This window comes from Pristis pectinata, chromosome 1 (genome assembly GCF_009764475.1).
Source record: "Pristis pectinata isolate sPriPec2 chromosome 1, sPriPec2.1.pri, whole genome shotgun sequence".
Lineage (NCBI taxonomy): Eukaryota > Metazoa > Chordata > Chondrichthyes > Rhinopristiformes > Pristidae > Pristis > Pristis pectinata.
This window is the reverse complement of record NC_067405.1, coordinates 143,301,100-143,319,220: the sequence shown is the minus strand read 5'-3', so window position 1 is coordinate 143,319,220 and position 18,121 is coordinate 143,301,100. Positions and strand designations below refer to the sequence as shown.

The 18,121-nt window shown below is 46.4% G+C and overlaps 1 protein-coding gene across 3 annotated transcripts in view; it reads right to left on the bottom strand.

The window, feature by feature from the left end:
* tdp1 (tyrosyl-DNA phosphodiesterase 1) overlaps positions 1-18,121 on the bottom strand; it is a 102,756-nt gene that overhangs the window by 29,792 nt on the left and 54,843 nt on the right. For 2 of the 3 annotated variants that reach the window (XM_052013487.1, XM_052013480.1), the window contains exons 12-13: positions 17,821-17,887; positions 10,062-10,169 (exon numbers count right to left, since the gene is read on the bottom strand). In XM_052013487.1, coding sequence (XP_051869447.1) covers positions 10,062-10,169; positions 17,821-17,887 — 175 coding nt within the window. The remainder of the gene's footprint in view (positions 1-10,061; positions 10,170-17,820; positions 17,888-18,121) is intronic. The other variant, XM_052013495.1, reaches the window with a different exon arrangement.

The following is an 18,121-nucleotide window of genomic DNA, read 5'->3' as shown; positions in this document are numbered from 1 at the left end:
ATCCTAGGAATCTTCTCCACCATGTACCACCAGACTTAAGGACAGCTTCTACCCCACTGTGATAAGACTATTGAACGGTTCCCTTATACGATGACCTTGCACCTCATTGCACTGTACTTTCTCTGTAGCTGTGACACTTTACTCCGTACTGTTATTGTTTTTACCTGTACTACCTCAATGCACTCTGTACTAACCCAATGTAACTGCACTGTGTAATGAATTGACCTGTACGATCGGTATGCAAGACAAGTTTTTCACTGTATCTCGGTACAGGTGACAGTAATAAACCAATACCAATAATTTCCCTACCTTGAAGCAAAGCTCACCCGCCTATGATTTCCTGGTTTGTCTCTACTACCATTCTTAAACAGAGGAACAACATTGGTTGTTCTCTAGTCCGCTGGGTCCTCGCCTGTGGCTAGAGAGGATACAAAGGTCTCTGTCAAGGCCCCAGCAATCACTTCTCTTGCCTCTCTCAATAACCTGGGATAGACCCCATTAGGCTCTGGGGACTGATCCACCAAGAGCCCCAACACCCCCTCCTGCTTGATCTCAACAAAATGACATGGGATCTTTTACCTCGACATGCGAGAGCAGCTGGGGTTTCCGCCGGGAGCTCTGGTTTCCTCCCACATTCCAAAGCCTATGGGTTAGGAAGTTGTGGGCATGCTATGTTGGCGCCGGAAGCGTGGCGACACTTGTGGGCTGCCCGCAGAACACCCTATGCAAAAAGATGCATTTCACTGTGTGTTTCAATGTACATGTGACCAATAACGAAATCTTATCTTATCCTCCGACAGTAGTGCATGTGTTCATTGAGCAATTTCAGCCAGATTTTCGTTCTCAAGTGTCTGGAGTGGGAACAAGCTCACAAGCTTCTGAGTCAGAGACAAGAGGGGCAACTCTCAGCCGCAGCTAACTCACTGATTTTCAACAGCTCATTTGTTGAGAGTGGTGCATGATTTATTACAATTGCATCTGAGCTGCCGTTTATCATTTTGTGATTGTTAGTTAGGAAACTATTACCCTTGCACCAATTCTGTGATCGATTTCCAAGCACTTCACGTTGCCGCAGCTTAGCAACCAGTCGCAGCTTGTACAATGACCTGACAAAAATTCAGAGGATTGTACAGACTCTCGTTACACTGTCTGGGCTGGTACTCACTCTGACATTTCCAACAGGAGGCTTACGTCTAAATATCACCCTCTCCTCCTTAATCCATCCTGTGCGCCTTAGATTGAGAGGAAGGGGCAGCTCAAAAATATTGGTGAATTTTCACATATTAAAAGTGGCTCCTTATAAACTCTGTCCTCAGGTTCATCCCTCCCACTGCTGCCACTTATTCATGTTGTTAACTCTCTCTCCTGGAAAGCATCCAATTTTGCACTCTCCATATAGTTCAGTATATTTAAGACCATGCCCAAGACACTGTACAATATACAATTGCTATTTGCTGTAAAAACCTAGGCAGGGATTTATAAATGTATGCTTAAGTAGTGGACTCAGCCCAATACATCACGGGCACATCCCTCCCTACCATTGGCAGTATCTACATGAGGCAATGCCTCAAGAAGGCAACACCCATCATCAAAGATCCCCATCAACAGGGCCATGCCATCTTCTCGCAGCTACCATCAGGCAGGAGGCACAGAAGCCTCAAGTCCCACACCACCAGGTTCAAGAACAGCTACTTTCCTTCAACTATTCGGTTCTTGAACCAATCTGCCCAACTCTAATCACTACCTCAGTATAGCAACACTATGACCACTTTGATCACTTTGCACTACAATGGACTTTGTTCTAATTGTGTTCTTTCTTGTAAAACGTGTGTATAATTTAGGCTTAACTTATGTTTTTCTTGTGAGTGCTGCTTATCTGATGCTATGTGCCTGTGATGCTGCTGCAAGTAAGTTTTTCACTGCACCCGTGCACACATGGACTTGTGCATACAACAATAAACTCCACTTTCACTTACAATGGTAAATGCCCATGTAAACATATGATGTCAATGCCTTTCCCTGCCAGATGGGGCAACTGACCTTGGTCTGAAGTGCAAACACATTCATAAAGCTCCAACTAACATCATCAAAATCGTCCCCAAGTTGCCAACAGTCTTGTGACTTGAACCGAGGAAATTGAGGGGAGATGGAAACAGAGAGGGAAAGTGACAAGAGATGGGGAAAGAAACAGAGAAAAATAGAGTGAGAGAGGAGAGAAAGAAAGAGAGAACAGAGAGAGGAGAAAGGGAGAGTGAAGGAGAAGGAAAACAGTGTAACGATAAGATTTCTTCATTACGTACATCGAAACACACAGTGAAATGCATCTTTCGCGTGGAGTGTTCTGGGGGCAGCCCGCAAGTGTCGCCACGCTTCTGGTGCCAACATAGCACGCCCACAACTTCCTAACCTGTACGTCTTTGGAATGTGGGAGGAAACCGGAGCACCCGGAGGAAACCCACGCAGTCATGGAGAGAACGTACAAACTCCTTACAGACAGCGGCCGCAATTGAACCCGGGTCGCTGGCGCTGTGATAGCGTTATGCTAACCACTACATTTGTGTAAATGGGTGCTTGATGGTTGGCTGAGGAACCTGTTCCCATGCTGTAGAGAACAGAGAATGGGACAGAACAGGAACAGGCCCTTCAGCCCATGATGTCTGTGCTGAACACGATGCTGAATTAAACTAACCCGTTCTGTCTGCACATAATCCATATCCCTATATAAACACCACTATAGTATCTGCTTCCACCACCACCCCTGGCAGCCTGTTCTAGGTACCCACCACTCTGTGTAAAAACAAAAATCACCTTTAACCTCTCCTCCCTCACCTTAAAGCTATGCACAACCCTAATCACTAGAGCTTAGCAACACTATGACCACTTGGATCACTACGCACTAAAGTGGACCTTTTTGTTCTAATTGCGTTCTTTCTAGAACAAATTGTGTATAACTTATGTTTTTCTTGTGAATGCTGCTTATCTGATGCTCTGTGCCTGTGATGCTGCTGCAAGTAAGTTTTTCATTGCACCTGTGCACACATGTACTTGTGCATATGACAATAAACTCAACTTTTGACTTTTTACTATTCTATAGTTTTCTATGTTATTGCTTAAACAAATGCCTCTGTTTATTTGGGTCCGACATCTGCACCCTGTTAAGTTTTTCCAACCCAATAAGGGTGTCCCCTCTCATGGAGGGGGGTGGGACGGGCATACAGGGTGATCTGAGATGGACTGGCATGAAGGATAAAATGACAGTTCATCATGAAAAGTGCAGCCTGATTAACATCACCTCCACTGACGTAGGCACATTCCAAAATGAAAAGTGTTCAGCACTTACACTGCATCAGAAAACACCACCATCACTACCCCCTTGCCACACTTAGGCAAGTAAATCATCTAGCTCACTTAAAGAAGCTCAGGTCTCCTGTTTCAGCTCTCCATGATGTAGCAGCACTTTATTGTTAAAGACTTCCAGCAACTGTGCTGATATGCGGTGAATTATTGTCACGTGTACAGTCAGACACGGTAGTGTAGCGGTTAGCGTAACGCTTTACAGCGCCAGCAACCCGGGTTCAATTCCCGCCACTGTCTGTAAGGAGTTTGTACTTTCTCCCTGCGTCTGCGTGGGTTTCCTCCAGGTGCTCTGGTTTCTTCCCACATTCCAAAGACGTATGGGTTAGGAAGTTGTGGGCATGCTATGTTGGCGCTGGAAGCGTGGCGACACTTGCGGGCTGCCCCCAGAACACTCTATGCAAAAGATGCATTTCACTGTGTGTTTCAATGTACATGTGACTAATAAAGAAATCTTATCTTAAAACTTGTCTTGCATACCATTCCTACAGATCAATTCATTACAATAGTGCATTGAGGTAGTACAAGGTAATGCAATAATGGAATGCAGAATAAAGTGTTACAGTTCCAGAGAAAGTGCAGTGCAGGCAGACAATAAGGTGCAAGGTCATAACGAGGTAGACTGTGAGGTCGAGGGTCCATCTTATGAACTGGGGAACCGTTCAATAGTCTTATAACAGTGGGACAGAAGCTGTCCTTCAGCTTGGTGGTACGTGCTTTCAGGCTTTTGTATCTTCTGCCTGATGGGAGGGGGAAGAAGAGAAAATGTCCGGGGTGGGTGGGGTCTTTGATAATGTTGGCTGCTTTATCGAGGCAGCGAGAGGTATAGACAGAGTTCATGGAGGGGAGGCTGGTTTCCGTGATACACTGAGCTGTGTCCACAACTCTCTGCAGTTTCTTGCGGTCACAGGCAGAGCAGTTGCCGTACCAATTGCCGTTCCAATTCCACTACCACATCTAGTCAGGCTCTTGTGGGCTAAGTTCTGGTAACCAGAGTCCAAGCAGCACCATCACATCTGAAAGTCAGTTACTCAAACCAAACAGCACTCTCTTGTACTCACACTGAAGGGACAACCTATAGTTTTGGGCTTTGGATTCGAGAACTTAAAACCAAGGCCTTTTGCCTCGGAGGCAGATACTCATAGATACTCTAGCTGCACTTAGAAGACACATCTGCAAGAAAAGAGCTGTTACACACACTTCAGACAGATAACAATCAGATCTAATAATCTCCGAAAGGCCATCACACCAGGAAGCCTATATACAATGACAGAACACAGCACTTCAGTAACGATCCAACATTTCCCTGAGATGAAGGTAAAATAGGGAATCAAATCGAGGTGGAGCACATACAGTGTTTTCTCAGCATCTGAATCATGCATAGAAACGCGTGATTGACACCCTGAACATTTCATGTGGAGCACTTGAGACAATTTGCAATTCTCCATTGTTGGCCATAAAAGAATTAAAACCTGCAAAACGTCTAAATGGAATGAGTCAAGGACGGTGGAAGTAGACGAACCAGAAGTCTTTGTTCTTGCTGTGTGGTGGGAGGAATGGAGGCTGCCATTTTGTGAGACTGTTATTGTGGCCACCATTTTGTTCTTGCTTCAGGGATGGCTTGATCAGAGCAATTGAAAGTGGACACAATGAGGACCCTATCGATAATCTACCAAACCAGAGATCATTTCCAAATAAGAAGTTGTTCTGAAGTGTTTATTTGGTTAGGTAGAAGTGGCAGGCTGATGGAAAGAACAGCCTGCCACCTGAAGTGACCTGAGCCCAGTGTTTGGCTGACTTGGCTGAACTGGTTTGAAACCGGCCTGATACAGACAGAACAAAGAAAGTGACATGAGCCACAAGTCTGGGGGAAGAGCAATAAAGTAATGCTGTTTGTAGCCTTGGGCCAGATCCAATGAGAGGCTGACAGAGGCTAGCCAGATGAATCAGAGCCAATGAAATCGAAACACAACAGTTCGATAAGAAGGACAAAAAATGGACGGTTTCGGGTAGAGAAGCAGCAAAAACTCTGGAGACTAACTAACGCGGATGATCCCACGTCGGGAATGCAGAGATTATTGTCGGGATCAAGACGAACGCCTGCCCAGCATGAACTCCTATGACGTTTTTTGTTCTTTGACTGTTCAGAAAGGGTTAGAGAAACCTCATGGATGTGCGCACAGATATTTACTTTAGTATGAATTGCATGTTTTTGATTTTAATTGAACCAATAAAGGTAATTGTCAGTTAATACTGATTCTCTTTGTGCCTAACCAATCATTATTGTCGAGGGTGAATACCTGATGCATTTCACTGTGTGTTTCGATGTACATGTGACTAATAAAGATATCTTAACACCATCAAAACTATGCTTCACAGACAAAATGGAGGGAGACTCATAACAACTTGTGTTTCCAAATGGGGCAGGCATGGTAGTGTGGGGGCAGGTACGGTAGTGTAGCAGTTAGCGTAACGCTATTACAGCGCCAATGAACTGGGTTCAATTCCGGACAATGTCTGTCAGGGGTTTGTACGTTCTCCCCGTGTCTGCGTGGGTTTCCTCCGGGTGCTCCGGTCTCCTCCCACATTCCAAACACGTACGGGTTAGGATGTTGTGGGCATGTTATGTTGGTGCTGGAAGCGTGGCGACACTTGCGGGCTGCCCCCAGAACACTCTACGCAAAAGATGCATTTCACTGTGTGTTTTGATGTACGTGTGACTAATAAAGATATCTTATTTTACCTTATCTTGTCCCACACAATCAATGTTTCACGGTACACAGAGCCTCCACCTCAACCAACACAGACCCAACCGAGGAGGGGCAGTGGATAACAACCAGAGCGGGGAACAACCCACTCCTCTCCTATACAAGGATGAAAAGCAGGAATAGCCCAACAGGCCTTCAAACCTTCCCCACCATTTTACGTAAGGTGGTGCATTGGCGCAGCTGGCAGAGCCGCTGCCTCACAGCACCAGCGGCCCGGGTTCAAACCTGACCTCGGCTGCTGTCTGTGTGAAGTTTGCAAGTTCTCCCCGTGACTATGTGGGTTTCCCCCGGGTGTTCCAGTTTCTTCCTGCATCTCAAAGGCATCTGGGTTGGTAGGCACACCAGCGCCTCCACTTCCTCAGAAGGCTAAGGAAATTTGGCCTGTCCCCGTTGGCCCTCACTAACTTTTATTGATGCACCCTAGAAAGCATCCTATCCGGATGCATCACGGCTTGATACGGCAACTGCTCTGCCCGTGAACACAAGAAATTGCAGAGAGTTGTGGACACAGCTCAGCACATCATGGAAACCACCCTCCCCTCCATGGGCTCTGTCTACACTTCCCGCTGCCTCAGGAAAGCAGCCAACATAATCAAAGACCCCACCCACCCCTGGTCATTCTCTCTTTTCCCCTCTCCCATTAGGCAGAAGATACGAAAGCTTGAAAACGTACCACAAGGCTCAATGACAGCTTCTGTCCTGCTGTTATAAGATTATTGAACGGTTCCCTGGTACAATAAAATGGGCTCTTGACTTCACAATCCACCTCGTCATGGCCCTTGCATCTATGGGGTGTTAGCTTTCATAAATTGTGGGATTGAGTTTAAGAGCCGCAAAGTGATGATGCAGCTTTACAAAACTCTAGTTAGACCACACTTAGAGTACTGTGTTCAGTTTTGGTCGCCGCATTATAGGAAGGATGTGGAGGCGTTGGAGAGGGTGCAGAGGAGATTTACCAGGATGCTGCCTGGATTAGAGCGTATGGAATATGAGGAGAGGCTTAAGGTGCTAGGGCTTTATTCACTGGAAAGGAGGAGGATGAGAGGAGACATGATAGAGGTATATAAAATACTGAGAGGAATAGATAGAGTGGACAGCCAGTGCCTCCTTCCCAAGGCACCAATGCTCAAGACGAGAGGGCATGGCTTTAAGGTATTGGGTGGGAGATTCAGGGGAGATGTCAGGGGGAGGTTTTTCACCCAGAGAGTGGTTGGTGCACGGAATGCACTGCCTGGGGTGGTGGTGGAGGCAGATACATTGGACAGGTTCAAGAGTTTGTTGGATAGGCACATGGAGGAATGTGAGATAGAGGGATATGCGGGAGGAAAGGGTTAGATAGTGTGAGGGTGGTTTGATGGATGGCACAACGTGGTGGGCCGAAGGGCCTGTTTTGTGCTGTATGGTTCTATGGTCTGCCTGCACTGCACTTTCTCTGTAGGTGTTACACTATATTCTCACTCTGTTACTGCTTTTCCCTTGTACTAACATGTTTGGAATGATCAGTCTGGATGGCCTGCAAACAAAGTTTTTCACTGTACCTCGGTACATGCGACCAATGACCTTACATGTAGGTAAGTAGAAAAAAGAATCAAAGGGGAACTGAAGGCCAGATGAGAGAGAGAGAGAGAACTTCAGGGCTCCAGGAAGGGAATGGGATTGTTGTGTGATTAGTAAGTTAATAATCGCTAACAAACAGCAATCTGAAAAATGAGCAGATATTTCAGCTGTCGATCCAGAGGCAGATATTGGTCAGGGCAATGAGGGAAATTCCTCTGATTTTCAGAGCAAACTGAAGACATTGGGTCTTCCACAGGATGGACGGTGTGAGGATATTTTCCCTGGTAAGGGGGGGTTTAGGACTGAGGTGCTTAGCTTCAGGTAAGGGGCCAGACAGAGACCGAGATGAGGAAGAGTTTCTTGACTAAGAGGCTCCTCATGAACCTTTTAAATGCTCCAGCGCAGAGAGCTGTGGTTCAGAAATATCGGGCATTCAACTCTGGGCTGCACAGATCTTTGGAAGACGATCGCGGCAGGAAGGCGGAGACACAATCTGTCAGAGGAACTAAGCGGGTCAAGCAGCATCTGTGGAGGGGGAAGGAATTGTCGATGCATCAGGACAGAGAGGAGACGGGCAGAGAGCTGGTAAAGAGGACAGGGGTCAGTAGGTGATCAATGGACCAAGGAGGGGTGAAAGATGACGGGCAGACGGAGCCAGGTTGCGGAGGGTGGAGTTGAGAGACATAGTCAGGTGGGTCAACACATGAGATGCTGGAGGAACTCAGCGGGTCAGGCAGCATCTATGGAGAGAAATGGGCAGTTGACGTTTTGGGTCGAGAACCTTCATCTGGACCCTGTCATCCAGATGGAGGCAGACAAAAGGAGGGCAGGTAGAGTCAGGAGAGGTGAAGGTGGAGACAGCTGGGAGGGCAATAAGCAGGAACACAAAGGTGACTGGTGCTGGAATCTGATAGGTAAGGAAGGTGAGAATGGGAACCATTAGGGGAGAGGTGAAGGGAAGCAGATAGGGGAGGGGGAGATCCAGTGGGTAAAGTTTGGGTCATAGGTGGGTGGAACTGGTGGGGGGGGGGTCAAAAATGGATGGTGGGCGGAGCTGAGGCCAATGATCTCCCCCAAATGATGGACCAGGTGAGAGGCCAACCCCTCCCGTTTCTTACGTACATCCACTTGGTTCAGCGGAGAGAACCTCGGTTGAAAACCTTTTCTGAATGGGAGCACTTCTGACAGGGTGGCACTCCATCCACACTGCTGTGTAAGCCTGGTTTAGTGCGGTGTGTCGTCAGCCCACTACCTGTTGATCAACGATTAAAGCGACACCCACCGACCCGCAAATGACAGCAGGATTACTAATGGGAGCTGGGGGGGGATAACTGTTTACCACTTCTTGTTAATAGTCATACGAGAGAGCGTGCTAGAGGTCTAAGACTAGAGGGCATGCATTTAAGGTGAGAGGGGGTGAGTTCAAAGGAGATGTGTGGGGGAAATTTCTTTTCTACACAGAGTGGTGGGTGCCTGGAATGCGCTGTTAGGGGTGTTGGTGGAAGCAAATACAGTGGAGATGTTTAATTAGTTTGGCACATCATTGTAAGCCAAAGAACCTGTTCCTGTGCTGTATTGTTCTATGTTCATATAGCACAGAAACAGGCCCTTCAACCCATAGAACACTACGGCAGAGAAAACAGGCCATTCGGCCCTTCTAGTCTGTGCCGAAACTTTATTCTGCTGGTCCCATTGACCTGCACCCAGTCCATACCCCTCCAGACCTCTCCCGTCCATGTATCTATCCAATTTATTCTTAAAACTTAAAAGTGAGCCCGCATTACCACATCAGATGGCAGCTCATTCCACACTCCCACCACTCTCTGAGTGAAGGTTCCCCCTAAACCTTTCTCCTTTCACTCTAAAGCCATGTCCTCTCGTACTTATCTCTCCTAATCTAGGTGGAAAGAGCCTACTTGCACTTACTCTGTCTATACCCCTCATAATTTTGTAAACCTCTATCAAATCTCCCCTCATTCTTCTATGCTCCAAGGAATAAAGTCCTAACCTGTTCAATCTTTCCCTGTAATTCAACTCCTGAAGACCCAGCAACATTCTAGTAAATCTCCTCTGCACTCTTTCAATCTTACTGATATCCTTCCTATAGTTAGGTGACCAGAACTGCACACAATACTCCAAATTTGGCCTCACCAATGTCTTATACAACCTCACCATAACATCCCAACTCCTATACTCAATACTTTGATTTATGAATGCCAGGCTGCCAAAAGCCTTCTTTACAACCCTGTCTACCTGTGATGCCACTTTCAGGGAATTATGTATCTCAACCATCAAGTACCATCTACATTCACTTCCTTTGTCACCACTTGACCGCTATCCATCCACGCCTTGGTGACTGACATAGACCGAACCATCTCTCACCTCGTGACAAGAAACCACGCCAGCTCTTCGAAATCCGGCGAAGCCCTCAGATACGTCTTTATGTGGGGCAAGGCACGACTCCGGCCTGTGACCTCCGCAGACCACCGTCTGTGGAAAACGTGCAAAGGTCAATCCTCGGCTTCCGAAACTGGTAAACCAGTGACACCTCTGAGCGACAAAGCCCAAACTTACTGCAGATCCAGTGTCCCATGAAGCAAGTTAAGAACCAAAGAATCGGAGGGTAGAGATAAGACCAGGTTTGTCACTCATCGGGAAGCACTCTTGCACCTTTTAACATGGCAGTACATCCAAGGTACTTCACAGGAGAGATAGCAAAGAAGTTCCAACACTGAACCACATAGGGGATACCTGAGAGTTAACAAGGTGGAATTAAGGGAATACCTTAAGGGAGGACGTAAATAGAAGGGGAGGTTTAGGGAGGGGATTTCAGAGACTCCACAGCTGAAGGCACGTTCCAGTGATGGAGCCAAGGAAATAGGGAAAGTATGAGGCCAGAGATTGCAGATGATTGTCAGACAGGAAGCAGGGAAAGACAAGCCCACGGCGAGACTCATAATTACGAGGTTCTTGAACCGACCTGCACAACCCTAACCCTACCTTAGCAACGGAACACTACGGACCACCTTTTGCACTGCCATGGACTTGTCTCCCACTGTGTCTCTTTTTTTGCACCAAGGTCTTGTTTTTGCACACTTTATTGTCTCTCTCTTCACTGTCTTGTATAACTTATGTATAATTTATACTGTGTGTGCTGTCTGTACCTACGTGCCTGTGATGCTGCTGCAAGCAAGTTTTTCATTGTACCTGTACCTCACTGTACTTGTGCAGAGATGACAATAAACTCACCTTGACTTGAGCTCATGGAAAATGAACTAGAAGAATATGGCAATGCAAGGATTGGAATTGGAATATTATTGTCACATGTAAAGTGAAAAGCTTGTCTGGTATACCGTTCATACAGATCAATTCTTTACACAGTGCATTGAGGTAGTACAAGGTAAAACAATAACAGAATGCACAATAAAGTGTAACAGTTACAGAGAAGGTGCAGTGCAGGCAGACAATAAGGTGCAAGGTCATAACGAGGTAGATTGAGGTCAAGAGTCCATCTTATCGTACTAGGAAACTGCTTAATGGCCTTATAACAGTGGGATAGAAGCTGTCCTTGAGCCTGGTGGTACGTGCTTTCAGGCTTTTGTATCTCCTGCCTGATGGGAGGGGGGGGAGAAGAGAGAATGTCTGGGGTGGGTGGGGTCTTTGATTATGTTGGCTTCTTTACCGAGGCAGCGAGAAGTGTAGAAGAAACAGAAACAGGAGCCACCTACTTGGCCCCTTGCATCTCTGGGAAGAGAAACAGAGTCAACATTTCAGGTCGGAGACCTTTCTTCAGAACGGAGACCCTTTGTCAGTTCTGACGAAGGATCTTTGACCTGAAACATTGACTCTGTTTCTTTTCCCACAGATGCTGCCTGACCTGCTGAGTATTTCTAGCAGTTTCTGTTTAAGGCTAACATACCTCATGCCTTCCTAATTACTTGCTGTACCTGACGTTACCTTTCTGTGATTAGTATACAAAGACCTAGGTCCCTCTGGAGTTCTTTCAACCTTTCACCAGTTAAAAAAAATATTCCCGCCTTCAGTGTTTCTAACGGAGCAGATGATCTCACATTTTGCCACTTTATATTCCAGTTCTCACATCTCTCCCATTCAGTCTTTCCATAGCCCCGTGAAGCCTCTCTGCATCCTGCTGTCTTAATGGGGATGCTATCAGGAAATTAGCAGCAAACTTGGATATAGTACACTTAGTCCACTGATACAACTCATTGATACAGAGTGTGAACAGGTGCACCACAGCCCCCAAATCCTGCAGCACGCCACCAGTCACAGCTTCCCAACCCGAAAATGACCCATTTACTTGATTAGCTTGAATATACATCTTGGTCGGGCGTGCACAAGTATGGGCCAAGGAGCCTTTTTCTACGCTGTACAACTCTATGACTGTGACTCCAGCACACCATCAACCTCCCTAATCACTCGATCTATATGTCAGATTTCTGTGTTATGTACAAAATCCTCCACAGCTCCACATTCACTAGTTTCTCACCACTTAAAAAATACTGATCAGCAAGTTCTTTTTGTGTAGCATAACATTTTGTCTTTTTCATGAAATAATTTAATTTAATCTAAAGCATGACAACCATGTGAGATTGTGTCCACTACACAGGTCAAGCACTTTGCATGTTTGTTTCAGGTCCTCTATACGTTAGTCACACATACATATAAAGGCTGAAGACTTGGGAGATTTGAAAAGAGCTGAGTCTCTGTGCTTGTGAGCTTCACCTTGCAGGAGTCAGGAGCGAGATTTGGAGCGGGACCTTTGAAAAGAGGCGAGTCTCTGTGCTTGTGAGTTTCACCTTGTTCGAGTCTAAAAGAGGCATATTTGCAAGTTGTTGATAGTTGATTGGCTCATTGGCTAGTTAACAGCAGCCAATAAAATGAAGTAAGGGTCCAGCAAAGTGGCCATTTTGGAGTGGCTAGTGTGTGAGTGGGCCAGTGTTAGAGTGGGGAGCTGAGGCTTTGGCTCAGGAGGAGTGTGCCAGTGTTAGAGTGGGGAGCTGAGGCTTTGGCCCAGGAGGAGTGTGCCAGTGTTAGAGTGGGGAGCTGAGGCTTTGGCTCAGGAGGAGTGTGCCAGTGTTAGAGTGGGGAGCTGAGGCTTTGGCTCAGGAGGAGTGTGCCAGTGTTAGAGTGGGGAGCTGAGGCTTTAGCTCAGGAGGAGTGTGCCAGTGTTAGAGTGGGGAACTGAGGCTTTGGCTCAGGAGGAGTGTGCCAGTGTTAGAGTGGGGAGCTGAGGCTTTAGCTCAGGAGGAGTGTGCCAGTGTTAGAGTGGGGAACTGAGGCTTTGGCTCAGGAGGAGTGTGCCAGTGTTAGAGTGGGGAGCTGAGGCTTTAGCTCAGGAGGAGTGTGCCAGTGTTAGAGTGGGGAACTGAGGCTTTGGTGAGAAAAGGTGGAGGCTGAATTGGTGACGGAGCGAGAGAATTGGAAAGCAGTGAGTCTCCTTGCTTGTTTGTGAGTTTCACTTGCAAGAATTTAAGAGGGAAGTCAGCTAATTGTTAGTTAATAGGTAATTGATTAACTAGCTAATTATCAGCAGCTAATAAGAAGTTAAGGTCAAATGGAGTGGCCATTTTGGAGCAGCCATTTTGAGAGGGGCTGCTGTCCAGTCAAAGTGCTGCTGGTTGTCTAGGTCTGGGCTTTGGTGAATACCAGACTTCAGTGAGGAGGGTGAACAACACTAAGGTAAGGAGAGGTTAGATTCTTATTCTTTTGTCTCTTTATTTTCCCTCAGAGATTTTTACTCATGGCAGGTGAGCTCAGACCTGTGTCATGCTCCTGCTGTGCAAGGTGGGAACTCGGGGAGGCTGCTGGTGTCCCTGATGACTACATATGCAAGAAGTGTGTCCAGCTGCAGCTCCTGACAGCACTGGAGCTGCGCATGGATTTACTTTGGAGCATCTGTGATGCTGACAGTATTGTGGATAGCACGTTTAGTGAGTTGGTCACACTGCAGTTTGAAGGCTGAGGGGAAGACAGGGAATGAGTGACCAACACGCAGAGTAGTAGCAGGAAGGTAGTGCAGGAGTCCCCTGCAGTCATCTCCCTCCAAAATGGTTTTGGATACTTGGGGGAGATGGTTCATCAGGGGAAGGCAGCAGTAGCCCGGATCCTGGCACTGTGAGTGTCAGGAAGGAGGGCAGGAAAGAGTGGCAGAGCTATAGTGGTAGGGGATTCCATGGTTAGGGGGACAGACAGGAGATTCTGTGGCTGCAAACGGGACTCCTGGTTGGTGTGTTGCCTCCTGGGTGCAAGGGTCAGGGATGTCTGAGTGGCTGCAGGACATTCCGGAAGGGGAGGGTGAACCGCAGTTGTCGTGGTGCATGTAGGTAAGATATCTTTATTAGTCACATATACATCGAAACGCACTGAAATACATCTTTTTGCATAGAGTGTTCTGCGGGCAGCCCACAAGTGTCGCCACACTTCTGGCCCAAACATAGCACGCCCACAACTTCCTAACCCGTACGTCTTTGGAATGTGGGAGGAAACCGAAGCACCCGGAGGAAACCCATGCAGACATGGAGAATACACAAACTCCTTACAGACAGTGGCTAGAATTGAACCCGGGTCGCTGGCGCTGTAATAGTGTTACGCTAACTGCTATACTACTGTGCCTGCTGTACCAATGATATAGAAAAAAAAGTAGGATGAGTTCCTACAAGCCGAATTTAGGGAGCTAGGAGTAGGACCTCGAAGGAAATGATCTCAGGATTACTACCTGTGCCACATGTTAGTCAGAGTGGGAATAGCAGCACAGTTAGGATGAAAAACACGATGCTGGAGGAACTCAGCAGGCCAGGCAGCATCCGTGGAGAAAAGCAGGCGGTCAATGTTTTGGGTCAGGACAAAGTTAGGATGAATGTGTGGCTTAAGTAGTGGTGCGGGGGGGTTTCAGATTCCTGGGGCATTGGAACCAGTTTTGGGGGAGGTGGGACCAGTACAAACTGGATGGTCTACACCTGGGCAGGACTGGGATCAATGTCCAAGGGGGAATGTTTGCTAGTCCTTTTGGGGAGGGTTTAAACTAATATGGCAGGGTGATGGGAATCCATGCAGAAAGACAAGGAAGCAAAGCAGAGACCAGAGCAAAAGAAACAAGAGCAAAGTGAGAGTGGAGTACACAAAAGTCAAATGCAAAGGATACAAAGGTTACTACATTTGAAAAGGACAATGATTGTAAGGGCACTTTATCTGAATGCCCATAATATTTGAGGGCTAGGTCAGTGAACTTGTGGCACAAATCAGTACAAAGGGGTAGGATTTAGTGGCCGTTACAGAAATGTGGTTGCAGGGTGGAGATGATTGGGGATTAAATATCCAAGGGTATCAGGTAATATGGAAGGATAAGCAGGAAGGTAAGGGAGGTGGGGTAGTGCTCTTAACCAAGAATGAGGTCAGGCCGATAGTGAAAGACTATATAAGATTTAAGGAAAAGAATGAGTCCATCTGGGTAGAGATTAGGAATAGTAAAGGGGAAAAAAAATCAATGGTGAGAGTTGTCTATAGGCCAAACAATAATGTTATAGTGGCACAGGCAATAAACCAAGAAATATTTGATGCATGGAACGGCAGTTGTCATGGGGGACTTTAACTTCCACATGGATTGGGCGAATCAAGTTGGTCGGGGTGGTCTTAAGGAGGACTTCATAGAATGTATCCGTGATAGCTTTCTTGAACAGCATGTTAGTGAACCTACAAGGGAAAATGCTATCTTAGATCTGGTCCTGTGCAATGAGACAGGTAAAATTAACAATCTTGTAGTTAGGGATCCTCTTGGAAAGAGTGATCACAGTATGACTGAACTTTTCTTACAAATGGAGGGTGCAATAGTTTGATCTAAAACATGCATATTATGCCAAAATAAGGGAAACTACAACAGGATGAGGGAGGAGTTGGCTAGTGTAGACTGGGAACACAGGCTACATGGTGGGACAGTTGAGGAACAGTGGAAGACTTTCAAAGAGATTTGTCACGGTGCTCAACAAAAGTATATTCCAGTTAAAAGCAAGGACAGTAAGGGTGGGGAGAGCCAGCCTTGGATAACTAAGGACGTGAAAGAAGGCATCAAGCTAAAAGCCCATGTATACAAAGTCGCCAAGAGCAGTGGGAAACTGGAAGATTGGGAAAACTTTAAAAAGCAACAAAGAACTACTAAGCAAGCATTAAAGAAAGGGAAGATATTATATTTTGTGCTAGTTTACTTTACTAAAAACATAGTAAAAGCTTTTATAATTATATAAACTGGAAAAAGCTGGTTAAAGTGAATGTAGATCCCTTGGAAGATGAGAAGGGGGAATTAATATTGGGTAATGTGGAAATGGCTGAGGCCTTGAACGACTATTTTGTGTCAGTCCTCATAGTGGAGAGATGTGATGGCAGGAGAGGATCTTGATACAATTGCTGTCACTAAAGAGGTAGTGATGAACAAGCTTGTGGGCCCAAAGGTAGACAAGTCCCCTGGTCTTGATGGGATGCATCCCAGGGTACTAAAAGAAATGACAGTAGTAGAGGCATTTGTGATAATTCACCAAAATTCTCTGGACTCTGGGCAGGCCCCAGCAGATTGAGAGACAGCAAATCTCATGCCACTCCTTTAAAAAAGGACGGAGGCAAAAAGCAGGTAACTATAGTCCAGTTGGCTTAACTTCTGTAGTTGGGAAAATGCTTGAAGCTATCATTAAGGAAGAAATAGCAAGACATCTGGCTAGAAGTGGTTCCATCAGGCAGACACAGTGTGGATTCAGGAAGGGCAGATCCTGATTGACAAACTTACTGGAGGTCTTTAAGATATAATGAGTGCAGTGGATAGAGGGGAACAGGTGGATGTTGTATACTTGGATTTCCAGAAGGTGTTCGATAAGGTGCCGCATAAAAGACCTATGCATAAGATAAGGATAATTGGAGTTGGGAGTAATGTATTAGCATGGATAGAGGATTGGTTAACCAATAGAAGGTAGAGAGTTGGGATATATGGGTGTTTCTCTGGTTGGCAATCAGTGGTGAGCAGGGTGCCGCAGGGGTCGGTGCTGGGCCTGCAACTGTTCACGACATACATTAACGATTTGGAAGAGGGGACCGAGTGTAGCGTATCTAAGTTTGCTGAGGACACTAAATTGAGTGGAAAAGTAAATTGTGCAGAGGATGCAGAGAGTCTACAGATATAGATAGGTTAAGTGAGTGGGCAAGGGTCTGGCAGATGGTATAATGTTGGTAAATGTGAGGTCATCCACTTTGGAAGGAAAAATAGAAGATCAGATTATTTAAATGGTGAAAGATTGCAGCATGCTGTTGTGTGGAGAGACTTGGGAGTGCTTGTGCATGAATCGCAAAGGGTTGGTTCGCAGGTGCAACAGGTTATCAATAAGGCAAGTAGAATGTTGGCCTTCATTGCTGGAGGGATTGAATTTAAGAGCAGGGAGGTAATGCTGCAACTGTACGGGGTACTGATGAGGCTGCACCTGGAGTACTGCGTGCAGTTCTGGTCTCCTTACTTGAGGAAAGATATACTGGCTTTGGAGGTGGTGCAGAGGAGGTTCACCAGGTTGATTCCAGAGATGAGGGGGTTAGCCTATGAGGAGAGATTGTTGCCTGAGACTATACTCGCTGGAATTCAGATTGAGAAGGGATCTTATAGAAACTTGTAAAATTATGAAAGGGATAGATAAGATAGAGGCAGGAAGGTTGTCTCCACTGGTAGGGGAGACTAGAACTAGGAGACATAGCCTCAAGATTCAGAGGAGTAGATTTAGGACTGAGATGAGGAGAAACTTTTTCCCAGAGAGTAGTGAAGCTGTGGCATTCTCTGCCCAGGGAAGCAGTAGAGGCTACCTCATTAGATATATTTGAAGACACAGTTAGATAGATTTCTGCATAGTCGGGGAATTAAGGGTTATGGGGAAAAGGCAGGTAGGTGGATCTGAGTCCATGGCCAGATCAGCCATGATCTTATTGAATGGCGGAGCAGGCTCGACAGGCCAGATGGCCGACTCCTGCCCCTATTTCTTATGTTCTTAAGACTTGTCGTAAAATCAAATGTGGTGCAGGGGATCTGACACCACTTGTGTGAAATCCATTTACTCATTACCAGAGGGTTAAATGGCAGTGAAGCTTAGATGTCACTTACCTAAGGAATGAAGTCAGCCAGGGTTGCTTCTGAGCTGTGTCAATGGCATAGGGTAGTGAACCCCCACCTGTTGAAGAAAACAGGATCTGTCAGCAGGGATTCCCTTCCACAGGTTAGGACCAGGAACAAAAGCATTGCTGTACAGGAACAGAACCCAGTTTTACATAAAGTCACTAACTATTCTCAGTCTGCAAGGCTACAACAATTTACAATGGGCAATGCAGGTGGTACAGAGGATGCAATCTCACTAGCTCTCTACTTGGTTTTGGAGCACCTGGACAACAGCAAAACATACATCAGG